The sequence below is a fragment of the Microtus oregoni genome, unplaced genomic scaffold (genome assembly GCF_018167655.1).
Source record: "Microtus oregoni isolate MIOR12 unplaced genomic scaffold, Mior012 000010F_ref0000083, whole genome shotgun sequence".
Taxonomy (NCBI): Eukaryota; Metazoa; Chordata; class Mammalia; order Rodentia; family Cricetidae; genus Microtus; species Microtus oregoni.
The window spans coordinates 19,397,340-19,419,044 of record NW_024543069.1 but is presented as its reverse complement, the minus strand read 5'-3'; the positions used below and the strand labels follow the sequence as shown (position 1 = coordinate 19,419,044).

The 21,705-nt window shown below is 42.7% G+C and overlaps 1 protein-coding gene across 13 annotated transcripts in view; it reads left to right on the top strand.

Moving 5' to 3' along the window:
• Nucleotides 1–21,705, top strand: part of Med12l (mediator complex subunit 12L) — a 310,727-nt gene that overhangs the window by 39,076 nt on the left and 249,946 nt on the right. For all 13 annotated transcript variants that reach the window (XR_005974940.1, XM_041659476.1, XM_041659477.1 and 10 more), the window contains one exon: nt 404–563. Coding sequence is in view for 12 of the 13 variants with exons in the window: in XM_041659476.1 (XP_041515410.1) it covers nt 404–563 (160 nt within the window). In the remaining variant the exon portion in view is untranslated. The remainder of the gene's footprint in view (nt 1–403; nt 564–21,705) is intronic.

Sequence of the window (21,705 nt, the reverse complement as noted above, 5' to 3'; positions counted from 1 at the left end):
TGCAGTTAGCCCAATACAGAAAAGTGTCCCCAGATAAAATGTAGGATGGTGACAAAGCCTAGCCGAACTGTCCCATCTGATTTGGGGATAAATCATTTGGAAGAGCGTCATGGAATTATTTAATAACTTTCCTCATCTGGAAATGCGACAAGATTTTGTTTTATAAATAAGAAAGCACAGCTGATAACCATTTTTCCATGTGCGAAACATAATTTTGATTTCCATTTCTTAGTAAAAATTGGCTTAAAATTTCTTCCCTCTTTTAATACCACATGCACTGTTTGAAAGTGCACCAGTCTTTCTTATAGCAGCATCTAACTTCGAGTCCTTCCCTTGCTCCCTTCCCTGTAAGTTCGCCTAGCAATGCTATCGTGTCTGATCGTTATATGCTATTTCTTTCTAGGTCCCCATCCTTAGTAAAAAAGAGGACGTTTTTGCATATTTAGCTAAGTATTCTGTGCCAATGGTTCGAGCAACGTGGCTGATCAAGATGACTTGTGCCTATTATTCTGCTATTTCTGAAGCTAAGATTAAGAAGCGCCAGGCTCCAGATCCCAATTTGGGTAAGTGAGGCAGTGTGCTGCTGTATTTCCATCTCCCTGTCGATTCTTCAAGTGATTGTCTCCTGCACCCTCTGAGAACTCAGCGCCCCTCATGGTGAGCACGAGGAAGTCTAGGGTGCAGCTGACAGCTACCCTCTTTTCACTCAGCATATCCTGTTGATGTCCCCATGATTTTGCCCGTGTTGATCTCTGCATAACTCAGCTGTGGAGGTGCTGGGCAGACCATCATCTCTTGTCTGGGCCAAAGCATCCCCCGACTGGCTTTCCTGCTTGTTTTTACTCCAATTTAGCAAGCCTTACTGGTGTTGGTTACTCCCTCCTACCCTATGTTCACTGCCTCTTTTCTGGTCAGTAACACTGCCTTTGTCTTTGTAATGACAGTTGATGCTAGTTAATCTTGCTAACACAGCTTTCCACATTGTAGCCAGAACGATCCTGTTAGGACAGAAATCACGCCACTCCTGTGATTAGAATCCTTTTATGAACAACTGTCCTCACCAGCCTCCTCCCTTGGCCAACACCAGCAGCCTGAATGCTTTTTCTGACTTTAAACCTTGACCTTAAACAGGTGGGCAGTGTTCTCCTTCCCCGCCACAGATGCTCAAGTGTGTGCCCAGTGGCTCCACCATGGTATTTCTCAGTGAATCCTGGGACATCTCTGGCTAAAATTGCTGTTGCCTTGATCTTTGTTTGATTAACAGTTGTTAATGCTGCCCGTTACATTAACCTATTGGTTATCTGTATTCATTCATCCCAACTAGATAGTAAGGCTGCATGGTCAGCTTTGATTTGTTCAGGATTGGATTTCTTCTTGATTTTCTCAGTCAGTGCTAGTCTCTCAGTATATTACTTGGCATACAGAAGTTTTCAGTAATTTTTTAAATAAATAAATATCTAGACCCGAAGCATTGATGTTTGTATATGTATGATGTTATTTTTTTGTGTATATATGTTTGAAAATTTTCTCTATGCCAGGTGGTGGTGACACACACCTTTAATTTCAGTGCTTGGAAGGCAGAAGCAGGTGGATCTCTCTGAGTTTGAGGCCAGTCTGGTCTACAGAGTGAGTTCCAGAACAACCAGGGCTGTTACACAGAGAAACCCTGTTTTGAAAAAAAATTTCTTGTTTCCAATTCTGTTTGAGGGCCATGCTACTGGGGCCATGCCGATCTGGGTGGGCTGTGCTGCCACGTAGGGCCATGGTGTCATTTAGCCATGGGCTGCTGCCTAGGGCCATGTCTGGGTCCATATGGAGGTTCTTTGATGCCCATCATCCTTTTTTTTGAAGTAGATTGGTGCTGCCAGGAGCAAATGTTTCTCACTGTCATGAAAAGCCTTATGTTATTAAAATATCTTAAATTCCATATTCTGTAGGTCTCTGAATTGCTTGAAGATCATCAGTCTAAAATATATCTGTTTCACCTTGAAAACATACCTAATATGACTACATTTTTGATGGTTATAGATGACTAACTACTAACCTGAATTTCTTAATTATCCTAAATAGTTTGTAATAATAGCTTTTAAGAACTAGAACTTTACATTATAAAATGAACTACTCAGGTACAATGCCTTAAATAAGAGTAGAAACATATATACAGTATATTAAAACAAAAATAGCCTTAATTTGTATCAATACACAAAAATCTATACCAATGTAAAATATTTGAGGTTAGTAGTTGCTTTTTTTTTTTTTTTTTTTTTTTTTTTTTGGTTTTTCGAGACAGGGTTTCTCTGTGGTTTTGGAGCCTGTCCTGGAACTAGCTCTTGTAGACCAGGCTGGTCTCGAACTCACAGAGATCCGCCTGCCTCTGCCTCCCAAGTGCTGGGATTAAAGGCGTGCGCCACCACTGCCCGGCAGTAGTTGCTTTTTTTTTAGTTTAAAAGTAGAGTCAAAATATACTATTTTTTTTCTTTTCAGAAAGAGATTTCTTAATCTAATCTTCTCTTTTTACTTGTTTTCCTGACCGTTACCAGTAACAACTTGAAACCTTCCCCCCACGCCCAAATGATGACCAACATTTATAACCCACTGAATGGCCCAAAACCACCCACTCCACCTCTTGAGAATGTGGCAGTTGTGTTCCTTAGATTGTTTCCTGTTGTCCAAAGGCAATGACATCTTTAGGGGACCCTGAGAAAATTGGAACAATGGTCAAGTCCTAGGAGAGCTAGCTGTATTTTTTTTTTTTGTTTTTTTTTGTTTTTTTTTTGTTTAGTCTCTGTATATCCTACTTGGTCTGCATCTTGCTGACATCTCCACGTGCCAAGATTGATCTCTTCTTCTTCTGTCTTTTTGGAAATCCTACCTATTCCTCTCCTGCCAAGCTATTGGCCATTCAGGTCTTTTTTTTTTAATTTTATTTATTTATTAAGGATTTCTGCCTCCTCCCCGCCACCGCCTCCCATTTCCCTCCCCCTCCCCCGACCAAGTCCCCCTCCCTCATCAGCTCGAAGAGCAATCAGGGTTCCCTGACCTGTGGGAAGTCCAAGGACCGCCCACTCCATCCAGGTTTAGTAAGTTGAGCATCCAAACAGCCTAGGCTCCCCCAAAGCCAGTATGTGCAGTAGGATCAAAAACCCATTGCCATTGTTCTTGAGTTCTCAGTAGTCCTCATTGTCCGCTATGTTCAGGTCTTTATTAAAACAATCGGTGGGTGCCTTAGCAGACACATCTTCATAGTATACAAAAAGATTATTCCATAACAGAGACTGTTTTTTGTTTGCTTTTTAAAAAATTATTCTTCAGAGGTTTTTGGGGGGGGGGCTGGGCAGTGAGGACATGAAATTCTCAAAGAATCTCTAGCTAAGGCCAGGTATTTAAATTGATGGAATTAGGGAAGCTTAAATATAAGTTCTTATGAAACCTACAAACTAGAATAAAATAAAATAAAGAAGTGTTATAGTTAGATATGTTTAGGGAAGTCTAACAAATTGGAGAGCATTGTCATTTGAGGGGAGGGGCATCAGAAATAAAACATATTTATTATTAACTATCTTTTTAAAAATATGTGTTTGACAGGCATGCTATTATGTACCTTTAATTCTAGTACTTGGGTGGTGGGGCAGGCTTGTCTCTGTGAGCTCAAGACTAGTGTGGTCTACATAGAGAGTTGAGGACCAGCCAGGGATACATAGTGAGAACACGTCTAAACAAAGTATTTTATTTTTACTGGCTCACAAAGAATTAGGTTTGGTTATAACATTTTTCAAATTTTGTTTTTGCTATTTCTTTCATCTTGGATATTTTTTGGCAGCTTGATATTAACTACAGTCATCTGCAACAAGAGATCCTCCGTTGAGACATTGGCCTTCATTGGCTTGGCCTTTGGACCTGACTTTGGGGGCATTTTCTTGCTTTGTGACTGATGAGGGAGGACCCAACCACTTTGGGTTGTCCCAACCTCTGGGCAGGTGTTCCTGGGACAGATCAAAAAGCAAGATGAGGATGGTTTGGGAAGTGAGCCAGGAAGCTGTACTCTTCTGTGACTTCAGTGGTTCCCACCTTCACTTTCCTGCCCTGGCTGCTCTCAAAATGGACTGTGCCAAGTAAACCCTTCCCTTGCCCAGATTACGTTTGGTCAGTGTTTTCGTGCAGCAGCAGGGAAGCAAACTAGTGCAGCCTTCCCCCTTCTTCCCTGCTTCCCCTCTCCCCGTTCCCTCGACTCCAGTGCTCTTCTTGACACCATTCAGATTATATGTGCCCCTTTATCAATCCTCTTCTTGATACCTCTTGTTCCCCTTTCGTGGTTCATGGTTTTATGTACATTGATATACAATAGTTATCAGAGAAGAAGAAATGACAGTTGAGAAAATGTATCCATCAGATTGAGTGGTGGACATCCCGTGGGGCAGTTTCTTTATTAGTTGATGGATGTGGGCGTGGCCCGTGAGGAGAGCTGGCTGAGTGAACCAGTAGCAACACATTTCCCTGGCCTCTGCTTAGGTCCCTGCCTCTAGTTTGTGTTCTGACTCCCCTCTTCATGATAGACTGCCATCTGTAACATGGAAGCAGGCCTTTCCTCCCCAAGTGACTTTTGGTCATGGTGTTTGCTACTGCAATAGAAACCCCGGTTGAGTCAGGAATCCTTACATTCACAGCTGGTACCTACCTGTAGAACTCCTTATTTACTTACACACAAACTTTAAAAGTTAGGAGTTGGGCATGAAAGAGAATATATGTGTAGTGTTAGTCTTCCTGAGACTGGGCCGTGGCACTCAGTGTACTTTCTTGGGTTCCACCTGCAAATCTTATCATTTTGCTTTAACAGCTGAGTAAGATTCCATTGTGTGTATTTGGCACATTTTCATTATTTTTTTCTGTTGATGGACATCTAGGCTATTCTCTTTTTCTTTTGTGAATAGAGGAGCAATAAACATGAACATTCAAGTATCTTCTGCAGTGGGCTGCGGAATCCTTCCTATGCGCTCAGGCATTATGTAGCTGGGTCACATCAGGGCAGGTCTATTTTTAGTGTTTTGACAAGCCCCATACTTGCTTCCATAGTATTAAACTAGTTTGCTCTTCTGCCAGCAGCAATAAGGGTTTTGTTTCGTTTCATTTATCTTGTGAATTGAATCAATTTTGCCTTTTAGGGAATTGATATTCTTAGCTGCTTTAAATACTTTGATGTTAACAGAGAAAAGCACTTTAAACGGACCAACTAATAGTTATGAATGAAAAATTCAATCTCATATGGAGTTACTGCAGTAGTATTTAAGATGATTAGGAAACCTAGTATTTTTTTTTTAACAGTAGAAGTAGTACACTCATCTGTAGGATTTTATCTATTGTATGAGCCATTGTCATGCTGCTGAATTAGCTAATAGCAGCTACAGCATTTGTTCTCAACACTGCTGTCAACAAAGCAGTGTCTTGTGTGTTTATAAGGCAGGATGAGTAGAGAGACAGCGTTCTGAGGCCATGGTGCTGTAGGGCGAACACGTGCACACGTGTGTGCGCGCGAGCGCCGTGCATGCTTTTGTGCATGCGTGTATGTGCCTGTGTCAGAGATCAACCTCAGGTGTTCTTCAGGGGTTTTGAGACAGGTTCTCATTGACCTGGATCTTGCTGATTAAGAAAGGCTGGCTGTCCTGTAAGCTCCAAAGATCTGTCTGTCTCTGCCACCACAGCCCTGGGGCTGCACGTTCACTTCAGTATGTCCAGATTTTTCTGTGAGTTCTGAAGATCAAACTCTGGTCCTCTGCACATATATTATGGTGGTTGGCTTGGTATTTTGGGAGGACTCCTGACAATGTGAGTGGAGGTGGCTCTGACTGTTTTGCCTGTACTTGGGACCCTTTTAATCCTACAGGGTTGCCTTGTCCAGCTTTGATGAGATGGTTTGTGCCTGGTCTTACTGTATCTTGTGTTATGTTCCATTTATGTCCCTGGGAGTCCTGTTGTTTTCTTGAGGAAGATGGGATAGAGAGTGGATCTTGGGTAGGTGTGGGGGGAACTGGGAGGAGTGGCACGGGGTGGGGGATGCTGCAGTTGGGATGTATTGTATGGGAGAAGAACAAATAAAAATTTTAAAAAATTGGTCTTCATGCTTACATAATCAACACTTGACTGACGGAGCTGTCTTCGTAACTTCAAGAAATGTGGGTTTACTGAGGAAAAATTTCAGCCTGGATGTTATTCTGTCTTCTGGTGATTAGTCTCAAGATCAGATTCCCACATGGCTAGTCCCTCTCTAGCAGTGTTGGCCTTCTCTTGGTGTTGCTGGGTTATACAGTGGCAACATAATTCCCATCTCATTAATGAATGCCACAGGGATTTGTGTATATTTTGTCCATGCTCCGATTTATTATTTGAACCCTTGAGAAGGCTCCTTGAGTCTTCCTTCACCAATGAGGACTGTGTGGGACAATATTGGAAAAAGAGCCTGAGCTCGTGTATTCAGCAGATAGGCTCCAAAGCCCTGCTTGCACCCTGGACTGGCCAGTCAGCAGGGACAGAGGAAAAGAGTGCAGATATCACTCTGTAGCTGTTTCCAGTTTAGGTGGAGGGTGCGTGTTCACACAGTCTAAATCTTGTACAGCATAGCGAATAGTGACAGGAATGAGATACAGTCCCGGAGGATAAGTCCGTGAGAAGACTTGGGAAGCCATGAACTTGGCAGTTTAGTTAGAAAGAGGGGGCTTTCATCAGAGGTAGAGTTGAGGGTGGGCTGAACGTTAGTCAGGTAAGGGTGTTGCCGGTGGAAGGATGATGTGTGCCTAGGAAGAGGTCAGGAAATAGTTCTCGTGCAACTGCTCTTCTTCAGCTTCAGCTTGAACATGGCCAGCTGTGGAGGGGCTGTCTGCTGGAGAGGATGCTGTGTTCTCTCAGATGATGGGGGACTGTGAGAGGGTTTATGATTACTGTTGGCATTACAGCACCATCCTTTAGTTTCCTGGCTATAAGATGGGATTGACTGATAGTACTCTGTGAGAATGAGATGAATCAATGCTTCATGAGAGGAACCCATCCCTCTCAAGTGTTTAGAACAGTCTGTGGCAGACAGTAAGTATAGACTGTCAGTATGGTACAGCTGCTGTGAGGGGCACTGTCACATCTAGCTATCATAGTTGACTATTTTCTGCATTACGTTGCTACCGTGTAGATTTTCCCACTCCATTTTGTTTACACTGATGTGGGAACTGGAAGATGCCTTGTTTTCTCCCTGTGAGGAGGTGATTACTGTTGCCACATGCTGGTGATGGATATGAGCTCTTGGAGCCAACAAGCATTGCTAGAGGAGAGGATGCTGGTCATGGGTAGGATGTTAGGTGTGCTGACTGTTGACTGAGTTGTCTCTGGGGATATAGGGGACAGGAAGAGCAAAGCGAAGGAAGTTCAGTTGCGGTACACCAGAGAAAGAGAAACGGAATAGTTTGCAGCATGAGTGACTCTAATTCTGGCATTCGTCATGGGGTGTTTGGTCTGTGAAGAGTGATGGCATATCGAAGGGATGAGGTCTTCTTTTTAAAGGAAGGGGTAGATTAGAAGCAGCTTAAAATGCCTTGTGGTTAAACTGCTCAGGGCGCTGCTGTTTTCTCCCATCATTTCTCTGTACCACTTGAGGTTTTGAGGTTGGATATGCTCTTAAGACTACCCTTATCATCCCAAAATACAGAAGAGAAAGAGTGGCCCTCTTCTCTTTGTGAGTAATTTCTGATGTAGTCACTGAGGTATTTAGACTACAAAAATAAGCCCTGTGAAACTCGTAGTTGACAGCTTGGTTTCTTATCTAGCCTTCCAGCTTACTTCCAGTTTGAATTCTTGAAGAGACCACATGCTAACTTCATTGATCTGGAAACAGGCTTCAGACTAGGATTGCTTCTACATTTTCAATGTTCCTTAGAGCTCATTTATCCCAAAGACATACCTATCTGTTTTTGCACAATAGTGCAAAGAAACTGAGGTGCAGCCTTAGTTTAGAAGGTGGTGTGTTAGCCTCACATATTCCTATATAAGCATGGAAAATGGGGTTTCCACACTGGCCATCTGGAAAGAGACATTGTGCCATAGGAAGAAAGGGTGGTATGAGGTGTTGGCACCTGCTACCATTTTGTTTCCTACCAGGCTTTCCTCCAGACGTTGAGTACCCATTGAGCCAAATCGGACAGCTATTTCATTGGGTATGTCATAAAGTTGACATTTTCTTGTATGAAGGGACTTTTCCTTATCAACTTCAGGGAATAATACCTTTTCTTTCTCCAGAAAAAGATAGAATAAATGCTAAATTCTTTCTCTGTGTTGTTAGTTTTTAGATTCAGAGCTATTGTTATTGCACCTCCAATGTGCAAAATGAATCTCTTTACTTTAAAAATTGTTTTTGGTCATAGGTGTGGGCCCATGGAAATGTGTGTGCTCTGTCGTATTGCCAGTTGTACCCCCTGTTCTTCTGGTGGCACAGTTGTCTCATAGCCGGTGAGACACCCTTCACACTCTCACCCTCTGAGATGACATTAAGCATAAAGCAGTTACCTCCATGTTTCCAGGCATAGAAGGTTGCCCCCAGAATCACATTTTTAGTTTTCTGCCCCACATCTGCAATCAGTCATTATTCGAAGGAATTCTGCTTCTCTTTAAGGGGAAACGATACTTAGGAAGCAGCATCCTGACACTGTTGTTGGGAGTGGTGTCTAGGTCACCAGGTAGGTGGCTATACACATTCCTTTGCACGCATGTGTATGATCATTACTTACAGTCTTCCTATTTCCAGTTAACCTTTTCCATCTCACTTAAAATTAAATTTTTCTAATTTAATGAATTTTGTTTCTATAATTTCTGTTACATGCTCTTTAATTGTTTTGTAGTTCTTTTTAACTTCAGAATATATTCTTTGTGACTTAAAATTGTTCTCGTCCTTTAAAAAAAGTCACTACTAGTGGCTGCACTGCCGTGATCTTAGGTAGTAGTTTTTTCTTTTATTTGTTTACTCCTATGTGTGTGTATGTTGTGAGTGCAGGCGTGTGTGCAGCAGCATGTTTGTGAAAACAGCACCCTTGTGGCACCAGTTATTTCCTTCCACCTTTTCATGAGTTTTGGGGATCATATTTAGCTCACAAGGCTTGGGCGGTAAGTTCCTTAGCCCACTGAGCTCTGTTGCTCCTTCTTCTATTGGAAATATATGCGTTTTCCAGCTAGTCTTCATTTTGAGTTTCTTCTTTTAAGTTTCATATTTTGAACATGTGATACAATGACATTTTAATGCTTGCAACTATTAACAAATATGCAGAAGTTTGTTCATCTTCATTCATGTGTATTCTCTTTACCCACAGTCATTTCTTGCTAGTTGCAATCTTTGAATTTCTTATTTTTTCTTAAGGTTTGCAAATATATGAATCTTTTGCCTTTTAGTTCTACATGAAAGACAGTATTATTACACACTCTTTAAGAACATGCCTCCCTTTGTCTGACATATCCTGGAAGTTACTTGATAATCTTATATCTTCATAGGCTCCCATTATGTGGATTTACTCTAGTTATTGGGACAATCACTCTTTGATAGATGTCTGGACTAGCTTTCTTTGATGCTGGAACTCATTATTCCCATAAGTAAATATGCATGTGGTACTTGTCAAAGTCTTCTTTTTTGATAATACAGCATAGGTTTATTTTTAAACAATTCTTAAGTATACATATATTTTTTTACCTTTTATTAAACCAAAAAGCAAATTTGTATCTTAAAAAGATTGGTATCTTGCACATGAACAATCATTTGTGACATTAAAAATTAAATCCCTCCCCAAGAGCCACAGACTATCTAATGAAAACTCTAGTCTCAGGCTTGGAAACTCTCCTTTCAAATTGTTTGTCAGGAGAGTTCAAGAGACTCTCAAAACAATATAGGACATTGCTGTTGTCCTTAGTTGCTTCCTAAAACTTTAGGATAAGACCCTGTTGCTTAAAACACCGCACACTTTGTACAAAGAACTTTGAAGGGTTTAGCTGGGACTGTTGTGAAGGCCTCCTCCCCCAAGACTGGCTTCCACAGTCTCCAAAGGAGCTATGTACGTTGCCAAGGGGAAAAAGCAGTCAGTGCTCCTGCCCGGCTATAAAGCACACGAACCACAACAATGACTAGCATGACAAGATAGCACCAAGGGGGCAATAGTGCCATTTATCCCTTGAGAGTCACCAACAGCCTTATAATTGGACCCTCTCTGTGGAAGAGAATTCATGCAGTACTGTCAACCTGGCCAACTACCCCTGGCCAGTGAGGTCATGGGCTCTAGAGGAGAACCCACTGCAGCCACTTTCATAAAACAGCCTGACTCCTAACTGCATTCTAAATAGTTATCCCTACACCCAGAGACAAGTGTGTCTCCCACCCCTCCTCAGAAAAACTGCTCTGTGCAGCAGAGGGAGAGCATGCAGGAAGGACCAGACTATAGGGTACCTGACACCTCCTGCTATGCCAGCCACACAGCCTTTATACCTAACGGTCAGGAAGCATCCAGGAAGATTCCAAGAGCCAGAGGACCAGGATGTCTGCTATGAGACAGTATCTTCTATAAATGACCTATGAAATCTCAAGAATATGGTTGCTTAAAAAAAGACCTTCACATTGGTAACACCAGTTGACATGCCAGCATGGATGGATGGGGGAAGTCTCACCCCATAGGTGAAGACCTCTAGGGTGTTAATGGCTGCTGAGAGAGAGAGGGAGAATCAGTTTTCTCTAGGGATGAGACCCAACGTACGTTATCCAATCCCAGGTGGCCAGCCTCAAACACTACTAAATGCCATTAGGAGCAGGCCTTTGAGAGTTGTCTGGTCCCATTTCTGGTCCCACCCTCACTGTCTTTCTGTGTGTGAAGGGTACACAGCTTTGGTATGCACAGTCCCATAGAGCATGTTGTCGTCCAGTAGTACCTTTGTGCTGCTCACATTAGTAGGAGGAGCTGCCTGGGGCCAGGAGAGATGCACTGGGATGAGGACGAAGGCTCCTCCATCAGGTTTTCATTGGTCTGCAGATCCATTGCTTAGACCATAAACCAGGAAACTTAAAATCAACTCCACCATACTGTGTGTGTGTGTGTGTGTGTGTGTGTGTGTGTGTATGTGTATGTGTATGCGTGTTTTAAAATGGTAAATACTTACCATGTTAAAAAGCATAGACCACTCCCAGTGGACTAATAATGTTTTTGTTCCCCTACTGTGTCCCGTCTCTCTTTTCAGATACTTATATATCCTAGCTTCTTGGACATCCTCTGAGATACATTTCACTCTTTTAAAATAGTCTTTGCAAGCCTTGGTGTTTGCTCCATGGTATGCACGGTGTACAGGAAGTGGCCTTGATCCTTTAACTAGCTATATGCCGCTAACCTTTTAATGACTTAGGAAAGCTAATTTTTCCCCCAGTAGTTTGATTGAAATGTTAATTCTGTGATAGTTAGAAAGCTGCTTTAGAAAAACACTAGGAGGGGCTTTAAGTTTTAGTGTTAGCTTATATGAAGTGTGTATAGCCTTCCAAGCACACTGCTGTTAATGAAGTTTCTAAAGCCCGAGTCAGCCCTGCTGTGTTGCAGGTGAGCCTACGTGGAGCACTGTGAAGAGAACAGATGCTAGTCATCAGGTTGTCAGGTAGCTTGTGGGTGTGATGACGGGAAGTGAATTGACTTCAATCAGGTGAAGGAGTTATGCTCAGTGTCTGGTCTCCAGTGAAGTACGGGGCTCCTGGGGTGTTGGAGGCAGACATGAAGACTGCGTTCTATACAGCCTAGATGTTACTGTCTTGTATAGCTTCTTGGTCTAGAGTCATTTTGTGTGGTTGCCTGGTGATCAGATGTCTCATATTTTGTCCTCACAAAGGGCTCTTAGTTATGTAGAGTTTGTTCAGAAGTAGAAGGTTTAGAGCAGCTGCTCACCGTGTGTGTGTGTGTGTGTGTGTGTGTGTGGACATTAACTACTGCATCACTTTTATTGTTGTAACTTTACTCCAATGATCATCATCTCTACGATCACGCATGAAATCAATTATGGCAAAGGAAAGGGGAAAATGGAATTTCCATTTTGCTGTCTAAGGGACAGAGCCTTCTCCAACCAGCTGTAGTAGACACTGACAGCCTGCAAGGGTCATTAGGTGTCTGATGTACGAACGCACTTAGGTTTGCTGCTTTGCTGGGGAGCGGGCCGCAGCCGCTGTCTCTGTCTTTCTCTATCTACATTCCTCTGTCTCTCCTCCTGCCACCTAAACCCTCAGGAGGGACCTCTCCCTTTGTTCCTGAGATCTCTTCTCCCACCTGGGGCACAGGTCCACCAGCCTGCTGTGGGATGTGCCAGTGTGTGCTGGGCAAAGGTGTTATCTGATTGACAAGTCTCTTGTCTTGCTGGAAACCCTCTTGGGCCTGGTCCCCACGAAGTGGGAACATGTCCTAAGGGGTTAATTAAATGCACCGGCCCAATCTGTATAAATACTGCCCTGTTTTCAACACTAGAAATCGCTTACCATGCCAAGGCGAAAGGTCATTGTTCACTGAGGAATCTGCTGAGATCTGCACGTCTGTAACGATCTCTAAATCGAAAGCGTAGTTAAAGCAAGAAGTTAATACAGCAAGCTAATCCAGCCTCCTACCCGTTAAGCAGTTTTATATGTTCCGCATCTCATGGGGTGGCACTGTGATCTCCTCAGCCACTCCACTGGGAGTCTGGAAAGGTCTCTAATCTAGTAGCCCTGTGCTCCATCTCTGTTATCCGGCTGGTTCCTGATTTCCCTGGTGAGGATGCCAAACCCACCTCTTTCCTTTGTTCTACCAGTGTCATCTCCCTACTGAACCTGGTAGCCCTGCTCACTTTGTTTCTCCAACTTCCTGAGAGTTAGTCTTTATTTATATATCTGATCCTCATACTCCTTTGCTCACAATTCTGTGGTGGTCAAAGGGGGTACTGACAAATCGGCCTGAGTTGCTGCTTAAGACTCTTGGAAACCCATTTATGTTTCACCAGTGCCCTCTGGTGGTCATTTCGAAAGCACTCACATTTGGGGACCTCTGGCTTCTGGAGTCTCCTCTGCTTTCCTTTATTGGCATAGCCAGTCACGTGGCATGCCTGCTTCTACCCGTGAAACTCATTTGTGCCTTCCTTCCAGTGTGACAGGATGCCACCCTTCAAATCCTCTCCCAAGTCCCATGGTCGTACTAGACTGTTCCTCCCATGACTGCTGGCTCCCTTGTGTCTCCATGTCTCCCAGGACCTCAGGTGGTTTCTTTCTTAGTTCTCTCCACAGCTCCACATCCCAGCGGAACTTCCAGCCTGCAGTAGAAAATGTTTGTCGCTTAATACTGACGACTTTTATTTTTAGCTATTTATTGTTTATTTTGCTCTAGGATATAGTCTTGATTTTATAGTGGCAGTAGTTTGTTTATACAAACTACTATGCAATGTCTTTGGACAGTAAAGCCAGTTAAATAGTAACACCGGAAAATAATGTATGCAGACAAAAGTAGATGATTATTTAATAATTTATATACTTTTGTGGCGCCTATGAGTTCTCTACTGTTGAGTCAATCCTGAACAGAGGAAAACATTTAAGGAGTTATCATCGTCGTCGTCGTCATCATCATCATCATCATCATCATCATCATCATCATCATCATCATCATCATCTCTGTATATGCTACATGTGTGGGGTTGCCTGTGGAGGCCCCTCCATCACTCTCTGCTCTCTTTTATCCCCTTTCCATCCAGAAGGACATGTTTACTGATTGTTCAGACCAGGCAACTGGTCTGGTTACAAGAGTCTCCACAGCTTGTTTTCCTCAAGTCTTTGTAGTTCTGCTCCTCTAGTAAAAGGGTTCTCAACCTGTGGGTCCTGATGCCTTTGGGGACCAAAGGACACAGGGGTCACCTAAGACCAGAAAATACAGACAGGCATTTACTTGCATGTATGCCAACATGATAGAAGAGGGCATCAGATACCATTATAGGTGGTTGTGAGCTAGACAGGTATTTATATTCTAATTTATAGCAAAAAATATAGTTATCAAGTAGCAGTGAAACTAGTTTTATGGTTGGGTGTCACCTCAACATGAAGAACTGTATTAAAGGGTCACGGCGTTAAGAAGGTTGAGAACCACTGCTCTAGGCTTCAAGGGACTCTTACCTTTTATTGCTTACTCTGGCAGGGAGGCCCTAGTAGTCAGTTTCAGGGACTTCTGAATTAAGTAGCTTCCCTGTAGTATGGAATGTTTCAAACTTGGAAGAAATCGTTATGCAACGCCATCAACCACATTTTAGAACATTTTCTTATATCCAAATGCCCCATATTCCATTGCTTCACCAGTCTGCTTTGTATGTATGTATGTGTGTGTGTGTGTGTGTGTGTGTGTGTAATATATATATATATAGTGAACATCGTAAGTCATGTAAGTGCTTCTACCAAACTGGCTTTTTCACTTAGTATTTTCAAAGTTCTTCCATACCATAGCGTGTCTCAAAAGCATGGCATTCCCCTTATATAACAGTGTTACTTCATTGCAGGCATGCACACAGTTCGCCCACTCATCAACTGATGGATGCTCTGATTTACCTTTTGTCTGGTGTGGGTCTTTCTGCGCTCCATGAGCGTCTGCAGAAAGTCTTTGTGCACATAGCGTTTTTATCTCTGGGGTATATAGCTGACTGTAAAGTAGTTGGGTTACGTCGTGTTTCCATGTTTACTTTTGAAGAACTGCCAAACTTCTCTTTATTCTTCCATATCACAATCTCATCTGCGGTGCTCAAGGAGCCCACGTTTTCCACATCCCCACAGTGCTTGTCCCTGTGCGTTGGGTATAGTCATCCTTGTCACAGGCCATTGTGATTTTGCTTTGTATTTTTCATGATAGCTTCTGATGCTGAAGCGTTCCTTTTGGCCATTTGTTGATCTTCATTGGCGAGGTATATGTTCCAGTCTTCTGCAACCTAAACTTAAAATTAGGTTGTCTTCAGATTATTGAGCTGTAATAATTCTTTATGTGTTCCAGAGCCAAGTCCTTTCTCAGGGACACGATTTTCCCGGTGTCTCTCAGTTGGTTGTCTTTTCCCTCTGCTGATGGTATTCATCAAAAAAGCATCTAGCATGAAATAGGATCACGGTGGAAGATCTCTCGGCGTGTTAGGAGATGGATGTGCAGCTTCTGCGTGCCAAAGCTGATGGTTTGCTCATTTAGTCAGCTCCAAGGTCTGGCTGATTAACCCCCTGATGACTTGATTAACCCCACCAAGGAGGTTCCTTCGTTCCTGGATATGTTTGTGTTTAAAAACGAAACAAAAAATGCTCAGAATCTTTCATTCATTTCACATAGTTCCCAGCTGCTTTTGTAAAAGGAAAGATGGTGGCCAGGAAACTGGGCTGTCATGGAATGGAAAGGTATTTATGCACATGTTTACATGTAAGTTTCTTCAAAGAGAAGGCAACATACTTGTGCTGGAAATACTGACTGCTCTTGCAGTGGACCCAGGTTTAATTTGCAGCATTCACGTGCAGCTCACCGCCATCTTTAACTCCAGTGCTGAGGGGATCTGATGCCCTCTTCTGGCTTCCATGGGCACCAGGCATGTGTATGGTACACAGGCATATCACACACACACACACACACACACAAACACACACACACCCTAAATTATAGTGTCTGCATGGGTCTTTTAAAGCACACTGATGCTTCTAGTAAGAACAGTATTAAAACATTTAGTCTTTTTTACTGAATTGGTGTTAAACCACCGTAGGTATGCAGTGATAGGGTTCTTTTAAGTTCCTGCTAAGAACTGAAAGGGAGAATCAGTGGGTAGGGACTGGATATCTATTTTGGAAGGACTTTATGATGTATTGGTTGACATTTAATTGATGGAAATGAAGCACATTGAGGCGATTACCCTCAGAGAAGGATGAGTCATCCATACTAGGTGGAGGGCTGGTATGGGGATGCTAGAGAAATGGTTTGTGATGTTTCAGCCGGTCCCAGAAACTTCTGCTCATGCTTATGGTGAGCAGAGAAGGCATTTTAGATGAGCACAGCCTCCGAGCAGGGCAGCTTCAGCTAACGGAGTCAGGTGAGTGCCAGCAGGTAGCCTCCGAGATGGGTTTAGTTCTCACACCAGAAGCTCGCTCTTCATTCACTGAAGATTGTGGATTCATTGAGTGCCTTTGAGCCACGAAAGCAACCCTGTCTGCTCCCATAAGTAATGTTCCAGCCATTATGTTATCGGCTGGCTGTTAACTTAGCTGGAGGGAGGGGGCAAGTCTGCTCTCGGAAGCAGCACACGCTGTCCACCGGCAGCCAGTGTCCACCGGTTCCGTTCCACAGCCATCCTTTGCACTTGCTGACCAGTTCCTATTCTGCACCCGCTGTCCTAGTGACTCGTCTGTACAGTCATTGAGCCGTTTATTATCAATCTTTATTTTGCAGACGAGGACATTGAGACTTAGCCAAGGTTCAATCAATTGCTGCAGATTTTACAACCGGTGAATGGTGGAGCTGGGGTTTGGATTGTAGGCTTGCTGTGTTTGTCTCTCAGCATATACTTCTGATGCCAATACGTCTCTGCTAATATCACACCACCAGGAACATTCAGGCCTCTTTGCCTTTGGCATGCTGTATTTGCTGCCAGGATGGTTGTTTTTATAGCTAGATTTTTCTTTGGCTGCCAACCAGCCCCAAATAAAGACATGGAGACTTTATTAATTATGAATGCTCGGTCTTAGCTTAGGCTTGTCCCTCTAGCTCTTTTAACTTAATTTAACCTGTTTCTATTCATCTATGTTTTGCTTCAGGGCTTTTAACCTTTCTTTGATTCTTTATGACCTACGTTGTTGTTTCCTCTATTTCTGTCTCATCATGGGTGCTGGGAATCAGCCTTTAGTCTTCTTCAAGAGTAGGTGGTACTCTCAGTTACTGGGCCATATCTCCATTTTATCTGTTTTTGAGGGAGGGGGGCTGGACGGTAGGGTTTCGAGACAGGGTTTCTCTATGTAACACCCCTGGCTACTTAAGTACTCGCTTTGCAGACCAGGCTGGCCTCAAACTCACAGAGAAGCACCTGCCTCTGCTTCCCGAGTGCTGGGGTTAAAGTTGTGCACCGCCACCGCCCGCCTTCTCTTTCAATTTTTAATGACAGTTTTCTGTGCATCCTAGTTTTTAATCGTGTGCCGTTTCCCACAGATCCTGAGATCAGCTGTTTGATATCATAATTAGATGTCTGATGTTAATGTGCCCAAAGGGATGATGCATTTATTCATTCCTAAAAGGGGTTCAGATCTCAGGGTAGTGTGTTTGGCGATTAAAGAAAAGATATGCATGTGTTTATAAAATAAAGATTCGTTTTAAAACATTGTGGTTTTCTCTACCATTTTCTGCCATATTCCCATTGCACTGAATATGGAGCCCGACTGGTAGCCAGCAAGTCCTGAGGAGTCTACCATGACATCTACCCCCATGCCCCTCAGAGCTGGGAGTCTAGACATGTGCAGGTCTGGCTTTTTCCTGAGTGCTGGGAATTTTAACTTACAAGGGTAATTCCGATAAGCAAGTGCTATATGCACTGAGCCATCTTTTCAGCTCAGTGTATCCATAGATAGGTTTTGACTGCAGATTAAGCCATCCAGGGATGGAAAAATATTTGAAATAAATTACACCTAATCTGGACATGTATAGACTTTTGTGCTTGTCAGCTATCTACACAGTAAGTACTTGTGTAAGCTTTACGTTTTATTTTATGTTATAAATTTAGAAAAGATGTATGAAGATATGTTACAGTTTTATGCAAATTAACATTTCCATACGTATGCATGTCCATGTGTGTATGTCCATGGGTGCATGTCAGTGCAGGTACACATAATCGTGTGTGCAAGCATGTGAAGGTGCAAGGCTGATATTGGGTATCTTTTGCTTTCTTGGTTGAGTACAGCTCACTGGTCATAGCTAGTCTTCTTGCTCTGTGGGTCCTATATGTCTGCCTCCCTTACATTAGGATTCAGGTGTGCCACCATGACTACCTGACATTTATTGGGTCTGGAGGACCTAAACTCTGTCCTCACCTTTGGTTGGTAAGTGTCACACTGGCTGAGCCATCTGCCCAATCCATGCGGTTTTGCATGAGGACCTTGGGCACCTGCAGATTTTGGTATCCGTGGTGGAACTGCTGACACCACGTCCCTGTGATTATGTGGACAACACTGTATTTCTTTAATCAAATAGTGATTAGTGAGATATTACAAGTTTTCTTCTGCATCCATATCTTATTACACGGTTTCCATAGCAAACTTGTACTTCTGTATTTTAAAGAAAATGATAATAATGCCTGAGACAAAGTAGGTGTGTGCAGATCTGTGTTATTTTTAGTTTTGACTGAAATGTACCATAGGCATGCCCACAGTGCCATACTGAGAGCCTGTTACTCTCAAGGCTTGCTGCACAAAACCCAGAGTCGGTGTCAGTGTTTCTGGTTTTGCTTGGTAGAGGTAACCTCACTCTGTCTCAGTAGATGGTTAGTGTTTTGATTGAACAAGCTTCGTGAGACCATGAGTCCATGTCACAAGGGGACAAGAAAATGATGACATTCATAGTTGAATGTTCTTAGTTCCGGTTGATCAGTTTTAGCAATGAGTAAACTCGGAGCAGAATACACCTTTGCACTGGTTCATCATGGGAATTTAACAGCTGTGTACACTTCAATCCTATTGCTTTATGTTGTTATTATTATTTTTTTTTGATACAGGTTTCTTGTAGCCCAGGCTGGCCTTAAGCCTACTCTGTATGCAAGAGTGACCTCCAAATCGCTTGCATCCATTTCCAATGTATGTTGGAATATATGTTGGCATTTAGGCTTTCATTACCACACCAGACTGGATTTTAGTTTACAAGACATAGTTGGAGCAGGTTATTTAAACTAACACTCAGCAGTGGTGGTCTCTGGTTGCATTTGACAAATAGAGCCAACATTCTTGGTTACTGTTGGACAATTGATTTTTCACTCCTCATTTCTGAGAGAGTGGGAGAAGGAACAATGGGGAGACATTGAAGTTGTTTCCTTTAGATGGCTTCTTCGAGAATGCTGTTTTCCTAACTTCTAGGAGAAATTTGGCTGCAAGCTTGCAGTTACTACATTTTTGCCCACAGAACGGGCTAAAGTTAGTATCATATCCTTTCTGGTTGCCAGAGGCAACACGGTTTAATTTGTGCCCCAGTAGTAGTCATCTTAAAAAATAATTTTAGTGAGTTTTGTTTTGTGTGTGCGCGAGTACGTGTCTGTGTTGGGGGACAGAAATATTGGATTGCCCCCATACATAGGTCACAGGCTCGCCTCAGCATGGGCGTCATTAAAGGACGTCCACGAGAACCCAGAATAAAGGATAGAAAGTGTTTATTTGGGGAAACCTCACAAGATGGATAGAGAACTGTGGTCCTCTGCTCTGTGGGTGCTGGAAGCTGCAAACAGAACTCCGACCACCCCCCTAGAGAGCGAGCATGCTTCCTGTCTGCGCTTTTCAGTCCACACTTAGTATCTCCGACCATCCCCTAGTGGGCCGGTGCCCAAAAGGCTGAAAGAATACTGATCACACTTCCCTCTTTTGTCTAAATAAGAAGGTTCTAAACCTAATAAAAAACCTGTATATACAATAAGAACAAATATCAAGTATTGTCCAGGAGAAAGAAAGGGAAAAAACATACACAAGAACTATAACCAGCATGAGTAACATCAAGCAAGAACACATGCTAAATGTCCTGTCTAATGTAATGAACAAATGACAGACATTATTTCAACATCTGTCTTTCCTATCCTGAGAAGTAAAGTCTTATATTAAAAATGAATTAGTTAAGTTATGAGAGCAAAGTAGCTATGACCAACTAGTCCTCAACCCTATGAAAGACCTGAAAAGGAAATTAATATTACCTGAGAATAAGCAGGAAATGCAAGCGATTTCCAAAAGGTGCAAGAAATGACAGATATAGCTGGCTACCTGAACAATCACCCAAAGTCTCTTTTGCAGAATTGAGGCAACCAACTTTGGCTAAGGTCTAGAGTATCTGACAGACCATTTTCAGAAGCAGGAAAATTTGAAAGACTGTCTTGGTATGGTTCAGCAGTTTTTTGTTTGTTTGTTTGTTTGTTTTTAGCTGTATCTTGTTTGTCCAGTTTGGACAGTGTGCATATTGTCAGTAGTCGAGGAAAGGGCAGTTCTATGCCCAAAGGCCAGTTTTTCCAAGAAGACAAACTCCAAGTAGAGTGTCTTCAGTGTCCAGTATTTTCTAAGGAATAGACCGGTGCTTCCAGGAGCAGTCGTGTCTCACATCAACAGAATCCTGAGTTATTTAAATGGCATATTCTGCAGTTCTTTGAAGTATATGAAGATTACATATCTATCTATGTGGTATATATCTCTGTGCATCTAGAGAACCTGACTAACATAGCTAAACATATGACAAGCATGTGTAACTATTAACCTGTAATTCTTAAGTATAGATTAAAGACTAAAGTTTCACATTATAAAAAATAAAAAAAATCTGTAAACAGATGTACAGTAATGAGGACAACTGACCTCGAAATGTAGCAGTACATATAAATATCTTGATCATAGGTAGAAATGCATAGTGCAAAATGATAAAAAAATATCCACAACTTGCATCAACATACAAAATATCTTAAGCAGAGGTAGAAACACGTATACATACAATATGACAAAATAGCTTCAAATATTGTAAACAGAAATAGGAGCATACTCAGTATAATAAATATCATTTGTATTTGTATCAATATACAAATTATCTTAGGAACACAAAGGTAATTTTACATATATATCAATATATAGGAATCTATGCCGGATGGTGATGGTGGTGGGCACATGCCTTTAATCCCAAGCACTGGGAAGGCAGAGGCAGGCGGATCTCTGTGAGTTCGAGGCCAGCTTGGTCTACAAGAGCTAGTTCCAGGACAGACTCCAAAGCCCCACAGAAACACTGTCTTAAAAAACAAAAAAACAAAATCCAAATCCATACCAGTGTAAATTGTCTATAACTAATAGTTCACAAGTAGATACACTAAGCTGCCTATTACCCCACAACACCTCAGTTTTCAGTTCGCCTTCCACCTTGGCTGAGGGGAAGGTTTCGTTGTTGTTTGCTATTAGGCTGAGCTGCTTCCGTCGGGCTCCCTGGCCCACACGTTTTCAGGGATTCTCCCGTTCTGTCTCTGCCTCCCATCTTACCATAGGAGCACTGACATTACAGACATGTACTGTCGTACTGTCTGCCTGGATAGAGTGAAGTTCTTGCGATTCAGACTCAGCTCCTCACTCTAGGAAAGACAGGACTTGACCCCCTGAACCATCTCCTCAGCCCCTTACCCCCCTTTTCTGCCGCCTCTTCATTTCTTAGCTTTTAGTGCTGCTCACTCAACCTAAGTGAGTTCTGGCCTATCAGTGCTGGTTAGAGGAAGCAAAGCAACTAAGGCGTAGATGGTCAGACCAGGGTCAGCCATCCCTGTGTCTGTACACACCCTGGGGGTGCATAGGTTGGGAAGCTCATGGTCTAGCCTGTGGATGTCAGAACGGTAGAAGACAGAAATCCAGTGCACGCGTGTTTGAAAGTTGACATGGAGTGGGAAAAAAATCACACACACCCTAGGAGCTACAATGGGAGAGGTTTGGTGTTCTTGAGTTTTGGATTGAGA